We start from the raw sequence: 12,575 nt of genomic DNA, 5'->3' as shown, positions 1-12,575 counted from the left end.
GTGATTTACCTTGAGATTGATCTTTGCACCAAAATTTTTAATTTCCACAAGTACCTGATTTAATTATTTGTAAACAGCATGTTCCTCTTTCTATGGTATAATATTTTAAACCTTTCATTGCGGTCTGACTTTGTTCTGTTCAATAATCAACTTGTTGGAATGGATTTTCAGCTATCCATTGTCCAAATTAATTTCATTTTCACAGATACAAATCTTGGGATTTAGCACAATAAGACATTTTTTGCTTCTAAATCTGCAAATAAAATATGAGTAACAATGCTTGTTGAGAATTGGATTAATCTTAGCTTGTAAAAGACTTGGATAACTGCAGTCTTACTCAGTATATTCCCTTCCAGCAAACACCTGAGTCTTTGGATTTGCCTGAAGTCAAAACTAGCAGAGTGACCCATTTCTGTTCTCTGACCTGTAGCAGGTGATAAGTAATATCAGTTTATTAATAACCTCTCAGCTTTTGAATAAGTGTTAATCCAAATCAGTCTGAGCATTAGGACATGGTTGAATATTTCCACCACACAGCTACTTAGCTGCAAATGATTGCATAATTTTTAGAGTCACGAAGTACAGAAACAGGCCCTTTGGTCCATCTAGTCCATGCTGAACCATTTAAACAGCCTAGTCCCATTGACCTGCACCCAGACCATAGCCCTCCATATTCCTACCATCCATGTACCTATCCAAGTTTCTCTTGTCGAAAGTGAATCGAAATCTCATCCACCACTTGCACTAGCAGCTTGTTTCACACTTACCACACTCTTGAGTGGTTTCCCCTTGTATTCCTCTTAAACATTTCACCTTTCACCCCTAACCCATAACCTCTAGTTGTCATTTCATGCAACCTCAGTGGAAAAACCCTGCTTGCATTTACCCTATCTATAATCCTCATAATTTTGTATACCTCTATCAAATCTCCCCTCAATCTTCTACATTGTAGGGAATAAAGTTCTAACTTATTCAATATTCCTTGTAACTCGGGTTCTCCAGTCCCGGCAACATCCTTGTAATTTTTCTCTGTGCTCTTTTGATTTTACCTCCATCTTTCCGGTAGGCAGGTGACCAGAACTATATGTAATACTCCAAAGAGGCCTCACCAACATCTTAAACAACTTCAGAATAATCCCAACTCCTTTACTTTGATTTATGAAGGCTAATGTGCCAAAAGGTTTTTTTTTAATGACACTATCTACCTGTGATGCCACTTTCAATGAATTATGGACCTGCATTTCCAGATTACCTTTGTTCTACCACACTCCTCAGTGCTCTACAGTGCACTGTGTAAGACCTACCCTGATTGGTCCTCCCAAACTGCAATTGTTTGCATTAAATTCCATCTGCCATTTTTGCAGCCCATTTTTCCAGCTGGTCTAGATTCTGATGAAAGCATTGATAGTCTTCCAATTTATCCTCATATTTGTGTCATCTGCAAATTTGCTGATCCAGTTAACCACATTATCATCTAGATCATTGATATGGATGACAAACAACAAATGACCCACCACCGATCCCTGTGGCACTCCACTAGTCACAAGCTTCCAGTCAGAGAGTAACCATCTACTACCACTCTCTGACTTCTCCTGCAAAGCCAGTGTCTAATCCAATTACTAACTCAACTTGAATGCCGAGCGACTGAACCTTCTTGACCAACCTCCCATGCAGGAACTTGTCAATTGCCTTGCTGAAGTCCATGTAGACCAGCAGTCCCTAACCACCGGGCCGCAAAGCATGTACTACCGGGCCGCGAGGAAACGATATAATTGGGCGATATGAGCCAGCTGCACCTTTCCTCATTCCCTGTCACGCACTGTTGAGCTTGAATGCACGCAAGGTCATTACGCGCGCGCCGTCCATGTCAGCGTGGGAAGGAGATCAACTTCCTCGAGCTTGCAAATGAAGGCGGACTGAAAAGCATGTTTGACATAACATCTCTGCCGGCATTCTGGATCAAAGTCAAGGCTGAATAACCTGAGATAGCCAGGAAAGCACTGAAAATGTTGCTTCCATTTCCAACATATCTCTGCAATGAATGCAACAAAAACTAAATTGCGGAATAGACTGGACATAAGGAACCCCCTTCGAGTATCGTTGTCTTCCATCACCCCTGGATGGGACCGTCTTGTTGCAGGAAAACAAGCCCAGGGCTCCCACTGATTCAGCGATATTGGTGTGTTGCAATTATTTTATATGTTCATACGGGGAAAATATGTGCTGTGTGTTTAATATCCAAACGTTACTTAAAATGTTATGCTATTGACTTGTAAGTGACTTATATAACCATATAACAATTACAGAACGCTACTCTCACCTCGTCCCACTGACCTGCGCTCAGCCCACAACCCTCCATTCCTTTCCTGTCCATATAGCTGTCCAGTTTAACTTTAAATGATAATATCGAATCTGCCTCTACCACTTCCACTGGAAGTTCGTTCAGCACTTACTTCAAGCACCCCTGTCCTCCCCTGGTAATTGACTTATCACTATATTCATGCGAGGAAATTATGTGCTGTGTGCTTAATACTAAATTCCTTAGATAAACCCTTTTAGAAACGAAATTGAGTGTATTAGCCACTCATCACCTATATTCCGGTCGTGATTACCCTCCCCCCGAACAGAATCGCCAAAAACAATTTGTAGGCAAAAATCGGCACGTACACGCATGCGCTTGTACCTCATACATGCGTACTGGTGCCCGCGCAAGGCTTCATTGTCATCGTAGTCTTACTCGGGATAAACACAACATATGTGACAGCTATTCTTGTCTGTTGGCAACCCTACACCCCCCCCCCCGGTCGGCCGGTCCGCAAAAATATTGTCAATAATAAACAGGTCCGCGTTGCAAAAAAGGTTGGGGACCCCTGATGTAGACAACATCCACTGTCAATTACATTTTTCAATTTTTTTTTTCCCTCCTCATCTTTAGGAAGTATGAAATGCTTTTTAGGAAAAATAGTCTTAACTATTATTTATTTTCATCTTTACATAATCTGATAATATAAATACAAGAGAATTAAAAGGTATGTTGAATTACTGTGTTGATCAGTTGACAGTTGACTTTTGTTATAATTGACCCTAGTTTTGTGGGACTGAAATTATCTGGTACCTGTAAATGTATTACAATGTAATTGTTTTGAATGAGCCTAGTTCAGTTCGAAATGTTAGTTCACCATGCAGAGCCATTTTTAATTGATTAGAAATATTATGTAGCCACAAAATTGAGTGATGTAACAATTGAAATAAATTATGACATATGCATGCAGTAAACAGTAAATTGTATGTGCTCTTGTTTTTGAACTGATGGATCTTGGGCTTTGAGTCTATTGTTTCCTGAAAGCTGGCAACAGAGATAGATAGTATAGTGAAGAAAGAATATGGCATACTTGGCTTCATATTCTGCACATAGAATATAAAAATTGAGATGTTAGACTGCACTTGGATTATTATGTGTGCTATTCTGGCTCCCACACTGTGGGCAAAATTATCATTGCATTGGAGAGAGAACCAAGGAGATCCAGCAGGATGTTGCCTGCATTAGAGAGCTTTAGTTACGGAGTGATTGGATAGGCTGGGTTTAATTTCCCTGAAGAGGAGAAGGCTGTGGGATGATGTGAAAGGGGTATAAAAAATAAAATAGGCGGAGATACAGTAGATTGACCCTGTGGTTTGGTTATCATAAACATGAGAGCAGAGGTTTAAGGTGAGAGAAAGCAGTTTCACAGGAGATTTGAGGGGAACATTTTGTAAATGGAAAGTGATTGAAATGTGGAACTCACTGTCAGGAAATGGTAAAGTCAAATGCAATCACCTTGTTTATGCGATCTTCAGGCATGCATTTAAATGCAGACTTATTGTGGACAAATACGATTAATGTAGATGGACTAAGAGATCAGCATGAGCATGTTGGGCTGAAGTGCCCTTTTCTGTGCTGTACAGTTCTATGGCTCTTACGAATTTATGTGTGCATTGTCCAATGGGAAAGGAATTTTCTGTATTGTGGTCAATGTAGGTTCTACCTGACCCATAAAAACGTGCAAAATTGTGTTTCTTTCCAGCATCAGGTAAATATAATACCAGAGACATATTTTCAGTTATTACCATTTTGTTGCTGCACCCTCAGAATGCACAAGAGTTACTCGGCTGCAATATTCCAACGGACTCGTCATTTCATGTTCTCGATATTTATTGCTTTTTTTTTCTTTTGTATTTGCACAGTTTGTTGTCTTTTGCACATTGGTTGGTTGTCCGTTCTGTTGGTGGGTGCAGTTTGTCATTGATTCTATTTTGTTTCTTGAATTTGCTGCATTTGCCCGCAAGAGAATAAATCTCAGGATTGTATATGGTGTCCATAGGTTGTGGGAACAATTCCGTGATAGGGCAGATGAAGTTATCCCCACTGATTCAAGACCCTAATGGTTGAGGGGTAATAACTGTTCCTGAACCTAGTGATGTGAGTCCTGAGGCTCCTGTACTTTCTTATTAGTCCTGAGGAAAAATATGAAAGATAATAGATTGCAAGTCCACCCTGCGCATCAGTGATTGTGACTCCTCCCTTCCTGATAGGCTTAATGCCTTCTATGCACGATTTGATGCAATGAATGATGTGACATCGAGTACAGCCCCTCTCATTGAGGAACAGGCACCTGTCTGGCTGCAGCCAAGGTGAGGTGGATCCTAGCCAAGGTAAACCCACACAAAGCTGCAGAGCTGAACAACATTCCTGATCAGGTGCTGGGAGATTGTACAGCCCAGCTAATAGAGGTCTTAACGGACATCTTTAATATCAAATAAACTCTTCTCAGGCTTCCAGCCAGGTACAGGTATCAACCTGCACAGCAGCTTTCGGTATCCTATGAACTTGGACCCCAAGATCCCTCTGATCCTCCACACTGCCAAGAGTCTTAACATTAATACTATATTCTGCCACTGTATTTGACCTACCTCACACTTATCTGGGTTGAACTACATCTGCCACTTCTCAGCCCAGTTTTGCATCCTATCGATGTCCCGCTGTAACTTCTGACAGCCCTCCACACTATCCACAACAACCCCAATCTTGTATCATCAGCAAATTTACTAACCCATCCCTCCATTTCCTTGTCCAGGTCATTTCTAAAAATCACAAAGAGAAGGGGTCCCAAAACAGATCCCTGTGGAACACCACTGGTCACCGTCCTCCATACAGAATACAAACCATCCACAACCACTGTTTGCCTTTTGTGGGCAAGCCAATTCTGGATCCACAAAGCAAGGTCCCCTTGGATCCCATGCCTCTTTACTTTCTCAATAAGCCTTGCTGAAATCCATATACACTACATCTACTGCTCTACCTTCATCAATGTGTTTAGTCACATCCTCAAAAAATTCAATCAGGCTCGTAAGGCATGACCTGCCTTTCACAAAGCCATGCTGACTATTCCTAATCATATTATGCCTCTCCAAATGTTCATAAATCCTGCCTGTCAGGATCTTCTCTATCAACTTACCAACCACTGAAGTAAGACTCGCTGGTTTGTAATTTCCTGGACTATCTCTACCCCCTTTCTTGAACAAGGGAACAACACCTGCAACCCTCCAATCCTCCGTAACCTCTCCCGTCCCCATTGGTAATGCAACTATCATTGCCAGAGGCTCAGCAATCTCCTCCCTCACCTCCCACAGTAGCCTGGGTAATATCTCATCCAGTCCTGGTGATTTATCCAACTTGATGCTTTCCAAAAGCTCCAGCACATCCTCTTCCTTAATGTCTATGCTCAAGCTTTTCAGTCCACTGTAAGTCATCCTACAATCGCCAAGGTCCTTTTCCATAGTGAATACTGAAGCAAAGTGTTCATTAAGTACCTCCACTATCTCCTTCCGGTTCCATACACACTTTTCCACTGTCACACTTGATTTGTCCTATTCTCTCACATCTTAACCTCTTGCCCTTCACATACTTGTAGAATGCCTTGGGGTTTTCCTTAATCCTGCTCACCAAGGCCTTCTCATCTTTAACTTTATAACTTTTGAAGATCAGTTCATCGTCTACTGACTTAAATATTCACAGTAACAGAAATTTTGACCGGGGTGCCCAAACTTCTGCATGCCACTCTACTTCCTATTCCTATTCTTCACAAGTAACTTACCTCACCTCCACCCGTTATTGCCTAAGCCCCGTAGAGCCAAAGCCCTCCTACTCTGACTCTCCCTACTTTATGGCCTGCTCTATAAAACTGTCTTCTTTTTAAATTCTTCCCGCCGGTCTAACTCGCTAATGTCCAAGTGCCTGCGCAGTCATGCCTTGATCAAACTACTGAAGAAAAAATGGCATCGTTTTAAATTCTTCCTGCTGGTCTTAACTCGCTGACATCCGTGTGCCTGCGCAGTTGTGCCTCGATCATTGTGTGATACCGTAGGTGCAAGGGTTCAGACCACAAGACCCTACAGAGGATAGTTAGAAACTGCCAAGAGGATCACTGGAATCTCGCTCCACTCTATTTGTGGCATTTACAGGGAACATTGTATATGAAGGAAATAAGTTAATATTAACTTATGGTAATTTTTTATGTGCTGTGTGCACTGTGGTCTGGAAGAATGTTGTTTCGTTTGGCTGTGTGCGTGTATGTGTATGTAGTGTGACGAAAGACCAAGTTATCAGAAGATTAATGCTGATGAGAGCGATAAGAGAGACAAAGGGAGAAGCGTCCACAATGTTAATGAGAGACGAGAGAGATTAACGAAAAGAGACACAGTTCCGAGTATTGTCAGACCGGTTGCTTTGAACCTGAACTGTTTGAAGTTTGATGGACAGGTGATACCCCAGCAGGGGGATAAAAGGAACAGGTTCGCTAAGGGAAGACAGACACCACGAGATAACGAGACCCTGGAAGTGCGGTGTGCCCCCATAAGTTGGTGGGAGTTTTGGAGGTCTGGTCGCGGGATGACCATAGACACACAGGGTGAAACGGTACGATCAGCGGGAACCTGGTGTGTGTGTCTGCCCTTGCCTGGGTACTGGGTTCACCGCGGAAGAACGATCGTATCCGGAACGGAGGGGGTCACAGTCGGTGACCTCAGAAGACATTACAAGGGGTTCGCCCGAAAGCTAACTGCGGAGAACATCAAGGTCTGTCTGAATTCGATTTGCATATCATCCTTCTCTCTCTCTCTCTCTCTCTCTCCAACGGCACAACAGCAATTGCTGCAAACTGTACTCAGCTGAATTGAACTCTGCGTCACTTGAGACTGATCATTTTACCCCTAGACTGCGATAGAGCTTGATTGATTCCTATTATCCTAGTTCTGTGTACATGTGTGTTTTATCATTGCTAACCTGTTGCATTTATATCCTTACGATTAGAGTACTGTGTTACTTATTTCTTTAATAAAACTTTCTTAGTTCCAGTAATCCAGACTCCAACTAAGTGGTCCATTTCTGCTGGTTTGGCAACCCAGTTATGGGGTACGTAACAGTAGTCTGATGACAATAAACTTGAACTTTCTCTTGAGGCACAATCATTTACTAGTTCTAAAAGAGGCTTAGTTTTTAATGAAAGCAGGCATGTGATTACTTATTTGGGGATAATTGAAACTGGAAGAAGTGCTTCTTTGGCTTTGAAAAGCAATGTAACCAATTTTTTAATTAATTGCTTCTGCATGGCAAATAAACTGCTTGATGATGGATAAGTTAATACTAATCTATCTTCATTAGTGAGGAGCTGCAGCATGTTGGTGACTGCACCAACTGTACCTATCAGAATAATAGCTCTTCAGCAGTCTTTGAAAGGATACTTAAGATGTAGCAGAATGTTTCTATAATGCAGCTGTGGAATTTGTGTTTGTAGTCTGTATGGCGATTAATTTTCTATATCTTGACCTCCAGAAATTTTCTTTTTGGTAATTTTTTTGACGAATTTATCAAAGATTTTTTGATATGGTTTTATATTTTCCATTGTCATTTTGATCTACTAAAGAATATACATGTATTAATTACAGCTTTTCATTTGCAGGTGTTCAGCCAATGCCCTCTCAGGGAGGAAAACTGGAGATCGCAGGGACAGTTGTGGGCCAGTGGGCAGGGAGCAAACGTGGGCGCGGCAGAACAGCTTTCCCTTTGCAAGTTGTTTCTGTGGGAGGACCAGCCAGAGGGTATGATGACTACAGTAGATTTAATTGTGTTTCATCCACTTACTGTGTTCATATTCTTGCAGGGTTTGAATTCATGGCATGAAACATTTAAATAATTAGAACTAAAATCAGATAAAAAGGAACAGATTTTCCAGTACAGCAAGGATGAATTTGATCTTTTAAAGACCCTGAACAGAATTCAAGTAATGGACACTAGTTAAATATCACTGCTGTGTGCATACATCTATTGATGCTTCTGGACACATCTTCAGTGATGTTCCTAGAATCATCGGGTGTTTCGGGCCTTTCAGCATCATACAACCTCCTCCAGGTGACCCAGCCGGGGCTGATCAGACCCCAGCTTGTGTCCACATGGCTAGCTACTTATGACTCCATGGCTCCCCTCTTTTGAGCCACAGCCATCTTGAGGCCCTCTCTGCCGCATCGGTGGTACTGCGGTCGGCTCTCTTCTTCCTCTCTCCCTCGATGCCCAAAATGCTGAAGGCTCTAACTAAAGAACGGGCTATGAATCCCCTACAACCAACCTCCACTGGGAGACACCTCGCTCTCCATCCAGCCTGCTGACAGTTGCTGACCAGTCCTGCGTACTTGGAGGGCTTCCTTTCAAAGGCCTCCTCCAAGCTATCTTCCCATGGGACTGTCAGCTCCAACAGCACCACTTGCTTAGTCGACTCAGACACCAGGACAATGTCTGGTCGCAGGGTGGTGGCAGCGATATGATTGGGGAACTTCAGTTGCCCTTTGAGGTCCACCAACAGCTGCCAGTCCCTTGCAGAGGTCAGAATGTCTGCAGATGTTCTTTTGGCAGGTATCTAAACCTGTCTCTACAGTTCATCAATTACTTCCAGTGTCACAAAGCATTTGGAAAAAATATCACTTTCAATTGGGGTAGGAAAACAGTTTTGCCTGCAGCACCTTTAATACTTTCCTGTTTAGAAGCCTTTTTACTGCTGAACTATGTACAGTTCCAGTGAGATATTCCATGGTGGGTGGAGAAAATTGATTTGCATATGAAGTTACTGCTATCTCTTCTTTTTAGTATTTGATGAGGTGTTATCCTCAATCTTCAAACCCCACGTTCAGTGTGATAAAGAAAGCCACATCTGGTCTCTTACATGATGTAAGGTGTTAAGACCCCTAAATTACCATTAATAAAGCACACAATCTGATCATCAGTACAAAGAAGGTTCACTAGATTGATTCCTGGGATGACAGGACTTTCATATGAAGAAAGACTGGATGAACTAGGCTTGTACTCGTTGGAATTTAGAAGACTGAGGGGGGATCTGATTGAAACGTATAAAACCCTAAAGGGATTGGACAGGCTAGATGCAGGAAGATTGTTCCTGATGTTGGGGAAGTCCAGAACGAGGGGTCATAGTTTGAGGATAAGGGAGAAGCCTTTTAGGACTGAGATTAGGAAAAACTTCTTCACACAGAGAGTGGTGAATCTGTGGAATTCTCTGCCACAGAAAACAGTTGAGGCCAGTTCATTGGCTATATTTAAGAAGGAGTTAGATATGGACCTTGTGGCTACGGGGATCGGGGGTATGGAGGGAAGGCTGGTGCAGGGTTCTGAGTTGGATGATCAGCCATGATCATAATAAATGGCGGTGCAGGCTCGAAGGGCCGAATGGCCTACTCCTGCACCTATTTTCTATGTAATGCATTTTTGTGGAAGCTTCCTGTGGACAATTTGACTGCCTTGTTTCTTACATTGAAACGATGACTACCTCAGAAGTACTTTATTGGCTATAAAATATTTTGGGATACCCTGAAAGGATTATGAAATAAGTTCTATAACTTATGTCTTTCTTTACCAAAGCAACAATTAAAGGATATTATATTTCTAATTGCTATGGATTTAAAAATAGTTTTTAGAATGTTTGTGCTTAACATAGTGAATATAATCTGTTCAATAAATTAGCATTTAAGTTTTCAGTTATATTGCTTAAACAATATTTATTTTGATATAGAACTGCATTTTTAGCAATTTTACTGAGCATTTAAAATATCCTGAGACTCAATTAAACAAATCGATACTCTGGTTAGAACCACATGCTATTGTTCTGTTTTATTTTTATTTTGCCTGAGGAGAATTTTTTATTTTATGCAGCCACTATAATGTTCCAAAGCAATTTGCTTCATATTTTTGCTGAAGTACAATAATTAAATGTGTCACTCAGTGAAAATGCATATTATACTTTTTATACTTGAAAACTTCAAAATATTTTTCTTTCTATCTTTTTGACTGACTAGCATCAAATAATTTTGTGAGAAGCATGAAAATAAATTCACAGACTTTTAGATTATAGGGTGTATTTTTTGCGATTAACTTGGGATGTGCACACAGAAGATTAACATAAAGCCTGCAGTTTTTTTCGCTCACTGATGACAGTAGTTGGAAATTAATAGGCACCTGTGATTTTCTTAAACTGACCTCTGGTTTTCCAATGGTAAGAGACTTGAAGAAAATCTACCTGATGTTTCATGTCAATTTTGGTGTGTGCCCAGATGTTTTTGCCTTTGTCATTATCAATAACAGAAAACAAGCAATCTTAAGTAAAAGTAAAGGACAGCCCAATACTATTGTTTAATCAAATAAATTAAGGAAGTTTTTTTTTCCAAGACAACTGCAAGAGGTCTGAAAAACAAAATAATGACAACATCTAAATTCTTTTTTATATTATAATTGATTTGTGACCAGTAGAATAATGGTAATACCACATGAGTGTTGAGGTTTTGAGGCATAAATGTAGATTCTTTGTATAATTTCACAGAATATGTTACTTTAATCTGAAGAAATTTTTTTTAATTTGCACCCTCCCTGCAGAGCTCATAGAATTCTCCAACTTCAGATCACTTGCTGTTTGTTTCAGGATTTGCCATTTTTGCTTGTGATTCCTGTCTTGTCTCATTTATACATTCTAGTCTGCCAGTCACGTCCCAGTAGGCTAGATTATACAACATCACTCAGACTTCACAATGCTATGCAACAAACACAAAATCCTGGAGGAACTCAGCAGGCCAGTTAGCATCTATGGAAAACAGTAAACAGTTTCGGGCAGAGACCTTCCATAAAGACTGGAACGGAAGGGGAGATAATCGAGAAAAAGAAGGTGGAGAGAGGGGAAGGAGTACAAACTAGAAGAGGATAGGTGAAGCTGGGTGTGTGGGGGAGGAGGAATGAGATAAGAAGTTGGAAGGTAACAGGTAGAAAAGTTAAAGGGCTTCAGAAGTAGAAACCTGGTAGGAGAGGAAAGTTGACCAAGGGAAGGAGGAGGGATACCAGGGGGAGGTGACAGGTAAAGAGAGTAGAAGAGCTAAGGGGGAGCTATAGTGGGGAAATGAAGAAGAGGAAAGGTGGAAGGGGAAAAATTGCTGGAAGTTAGAGAAATTGAAGTTCATGCCGTCAGGTTGGAGGCTATTATTCATTTCCATAGATGCTGCATGACTTGTGGAGTTTGTCTGGCATTTTGTGTGTGTTGCTTTGGATTTCCAGCATCTGCAGATAGCTTGTATTTATAAATCAAGTTAATTCACTTTTCGTAGGTATTTCTAGCACTGATTCAGTAGGTTAACCAGTAATCTGTTATTGGGAAGAAGAGTGACGTATAGGTGCTTGCTTGTAAATCAATTGAGAGTGTGAGATGGGATATTGAGGAAGATTGACTATCTGGATAGATTCATCAAATACTGCATACAGTATGTGTTGTATTGCTGTGTGACTAATTCCCAACTGGATTTGACAGTCTGGCACATTTGTCAAAAATTTATCTTGACTGGAAGGGGGTTGTGGATTCTGGTGTACAGCTTTATGTATTCTGATGTACAATACTTGATCTACCTGGGTGATTGACTGGGAAAACCATTGGTACAATTTCTTCGGTTATACCATTTCTTTGTGTATGAGGAGGGATCTTTTGCTAATTACCTTCCATTCTCCACTCCATCCCAGACTGAGCTGGAGACACCATTCCTTGCTGGGGTCGCAATCACTTAGTGACCTTTTTGCTCAAGACAGCAGGTACATAGAGACTTCCAGCCAAAGCATAGGGCTTGAGATTAAGCTTTCAGCTATATGCCAATCTCTTATCTGATAAGAAATTGGTTGGGAGGTGAAACATGCACTGATCTCTATGGGTTTTAGCAATCTGGCCAACTTCCTGAGGGAAATATATTAAGTAACAGGCCTAACCACAGTTAATGGCCCATAAAATTCAGCTTTGTCTCTTGTTATTTGCTCTGCGTATCTCCAGTGCAAAGTTTTAGAATGGAGGGGGATTCCTTTCTTTGTTCTATGTCTGGCAAGTCACAATCATCTCAATAATTTTGATCACCTGTAGCTACAATATTCCACAACAATTGCAAGTGTGTTTGCAGTTATTCAGCAGAGCAGTGCTAGCTGATTGGTACATTATTTAAGTTAACAGGGGTTA

General features: G+C 41.1%; 1 protein-coding gene across 3 annotated transcripts in view; it reads left to right on the top strand.

Annotated features, from left to right (window-relative positions):
* The window catches only part of LOC140211027 (constitutive coactivator of PPAR-gamma-like protein 1 homolog), a 141,637-nt gene that overhangs the window by 117,175 nt on the left and 11,887 nt on the right, over nt 1-12,575 (top strand). For 2 of the 3 annotated variants that reach the window (XM_072280384.1, XM_072280382.1), the window contains 2 exons: nt 7,388-7,450; nt 7,998-8,136. In XM_072280384.1, the coding sequence (XP_072136485.1) occupies nt 7,388-7,450; nt 7,998-8,136 (202 nt within the window). The remainder of the gene's footprint in view (nt 1-7,387; nt 7,451-7,997; nt 8,137-12,575) is intronic. The other variant, XM_072280383.1, reaches the window with a different exon arrangement.

The sequence above is a fragment of the Mobula birostris genome, chromosome 16 (genome assembly GCF_030028105.1).
Source record: "Mobula birostris isolate sMobBir1 chromosome 16, sMobBir1.hap1, whole genome shotgun sequence".
NCBI classification, from domain to species: Eukaryota; Metazoa; Chordata; class Chondrichthyes; order Myliobatiformes; family Myliobatidae; genus Mobula; species Mobula birostris.
This window is presented reverse-complemented; position numbering and strand designations above follow the sequence as displayed.